This window comes from Gopherus evgoodei, unplaced genomic scaffold (assembly GCF_007399415.2).
Source record: "Gopherus evgoodei ecotype Sinaloan lineage unplaced genomic scaffold, rGopEvg1_v1.p scaffold_36_arrow_ctg1, whole genome shotgun sequence".
Lineage (NCBI taxonomy): Eukaryota > Metazoa > Chordata > Testudines > Testudinidae > Gopherus > Gopherus evgoodei.
The window spans coordinates 3,286,741-3,289,110 of NW_022060038.1; the positions used below are offsets into that span (position 1 = coordinate 3,286,741).

The 2,370-nt window shown below is 45.2% G+C and overlaps 1 protein-coding gene across 1 annotated transcript; it reads left to right on the top strand.

Moving 5' to 3' along the window:
* Window positions 1–790: 790 nt before the first annotated feature.
* LOC115641951 (olfactory receptor 51G2-like) lies at window positions 791–1,759 on the top strand. Its single transcript, XM_030545295.1, has one exon. It carries the CDS (start codon window positions 824–826, stop codon window positions 1,757–1,759), a length of 936 nt encoding a protein of 311 aa, XP_030401155.1. The 5' UTR covers window positions 791–823.
* The last annotated feature ends 611 nt before the right edge of the window (window positions 1,760–2,370 follow it).

The window sequence follows — 2,370 nt, forward strand, 5'->3', positions numbered from 1 at the left end:
GGTTCTGATCAAATGTACACATGTAAATCTGAAGTGACAGTGATGTAGTTGAAGTCACTGTTATTGAATTAAGAACGTGGCCCTTAGAATTTATTTCATCTGCTGCAAAGAGGGAGTGGTATAATTTGAACTCTCAGTAGTGGAGAAACTAAATCAACATATGTATTGAGGCAATGACACACGTCTATAACTAGCTGTAATAGACATTTTCTCCATGCACTTCCCATGTGTTTTAAGAAATTGTGATACAATGGGCCACACTGAGAAGTGGAGGGCCAGAAAGGGTGTCTGTGGGAAGACCACAACTGTACAATCACATAGTACCCAAGCAGGCTGCAGAACTCCCATTCACAAGATATAAAGGGGCCAAAAGCTTAGCAGGATTCAGAGAGGGACTGGATGTTTTTATGGGTAACCAGGAAATCCAATAACAGTGCTGAGGATTTTTTTTAAGTCTTGGAAGAGCTCTAAACCTTCCTGATTTATACCACAAAATATGTCTTACTAGTAATGTCAGGAGGAAACATTCCCTGGGAGCAGGTTATAGCTGCCTATTTCAGAGCTCCTTCCTCTGCAGCATCTGGAACTGGCCACTGGATATTGGGTTAGCTGGACTGCAGGTCTGATCGAGTCTGGCAGCGCCCACCTTCCTATCAGTGGGATAAAACCAAGACTATGTTTTTGCTGATCTTCTTTGAGTTCCTGGGAGGCTTTAGACCTGCCCTGAGAGCAGAATGATGTCTCATTAAATATAATTTAATCTCCTTTTCTTTTTCCTTACAGGAAGGAAAGGTCAAAATTCCTTGGACCTTCCCAGTACTTTATGTCACCTGTCAATGACACCCAATTCACATATGCAGTTTTACTTCTCACAGGGATACCTGGGCAGGAAAAAGTTTATCTTTGGATCTCTGTGCCCTTCTGCTTAATGTATGTTATTTCGATAGTAGGAAATTCAGTCATTCTGTTCATTATAAAAATAGATTCAAGCCTTCATGAGCCCATGTACATTTTCCTTTCCATGTTGGCCATCACAGACCTTGGTTTATCGATAGCCACCATGCCGACGATACTGGGCATGTACTTGTTTAACTCTAGGGAGATCAGCCTCAACGCTTGTTTCACCCAGCTGTTCTTCATCCACTCGCTTCAATGCATTGAATCCTCCATACTCTTGTTGATGGCCTTTGACCGTTTCATCGCAATCTGCAACCCACTGAGATATACCTCCATCTTAACCCTGCCAAGAGCAGCCAAAATGGGACTGGTGTGTGTGCTAAGAGGTATAGCTGCAATGTTTCCACTTCCCTTTCTCCTGAAACGGTTCCAGTACTGTAGAGCCAATGTCCTCTCCCATTCCTACTGCCTGCACCAGGAGGTCATGAAGATGGCTTGTTCAGATATAACAGTCAACAGCATCTATGGCTTGTTTATTACACTCTTAACAGTGAGTTTGGACTCACTGCTTATCCTCCTATCTTATGTGATGATCTTCAAAACAGTGCTAAGTGTTGCATCCCATGCAGAGTGCCTCAGGGCCCTGAATACCTGCGTCTCTCACCTCTGTGCCGTCCTGATCTTCTACACACCAGAGATCGGCTTATCTATGATACACAGATTTGGGGAAAGCTCTTCTCACTTGCCTCCAATTCTCCTGGGCTATGTCTCCATGCTTGTTCCACCTCTGATGAACCCAGTTGTGTACAGCGTGAAAAGCAAACACCTTCGTGTTAGGATAATCCGGGTGTTTGTCAAGTGAAGAATCAGTTCATCACTCATCTCCAGCTACTGCCACCCTTTCCATCCTGGACCCTTCCAACAGAGACAATGTATTATACTGATTACCACTCTATAGAGAGAGATTCAGAGGGGATCTAAGGCTTGGAGCAATGGGAAAGTGGCTGTCTCCACTGGCTGGTGAGGCAGGGCAGGGCACTGGGGGAAGGAGAACAAAGAAGGCAGCAGCATTTACAAAGTGACCGTGTTCATGGAGAGCAAGGGGACCAATGGGATGTTGGCCCATAGAGAATCTTATGAGTGGCTGCTCCGACCTCAGAATTTCTGTTGATACAGTCAATAAAGAGAAGGGATGTGGATGTTGTTTCCCATTACACCTGGTCTGTCACTGACCTATCTCTGGTTAAACATCCAGAGGCCAGGAAAAAATCCTGCAGAGCTGTTCTGCAGTCACAGTCCAGGCCCTTCCTTAGTGCTTTGGGTGCTGTGTGATCCATGGGGGTTGCACCAGCTGTGGACAGGGGCTATTCAAGGAGCACAGTCACCCACCATTTCTCTGTACTCTTAGCCAGTTGCTTGTGACTGAGTTGTTTCAGAGATATAACTAACACAGGGGACCCAGGAAAAGCCAGC

Excerpts from the sequence above, each read along its gene's own strand:
- LOC115641951 (XM_030545295.1), top strand. The coding sequence starts at position 824 with ATGTCACCTGTCAATGACACCCAATTCACATATGCAGTTTTACTTCTC.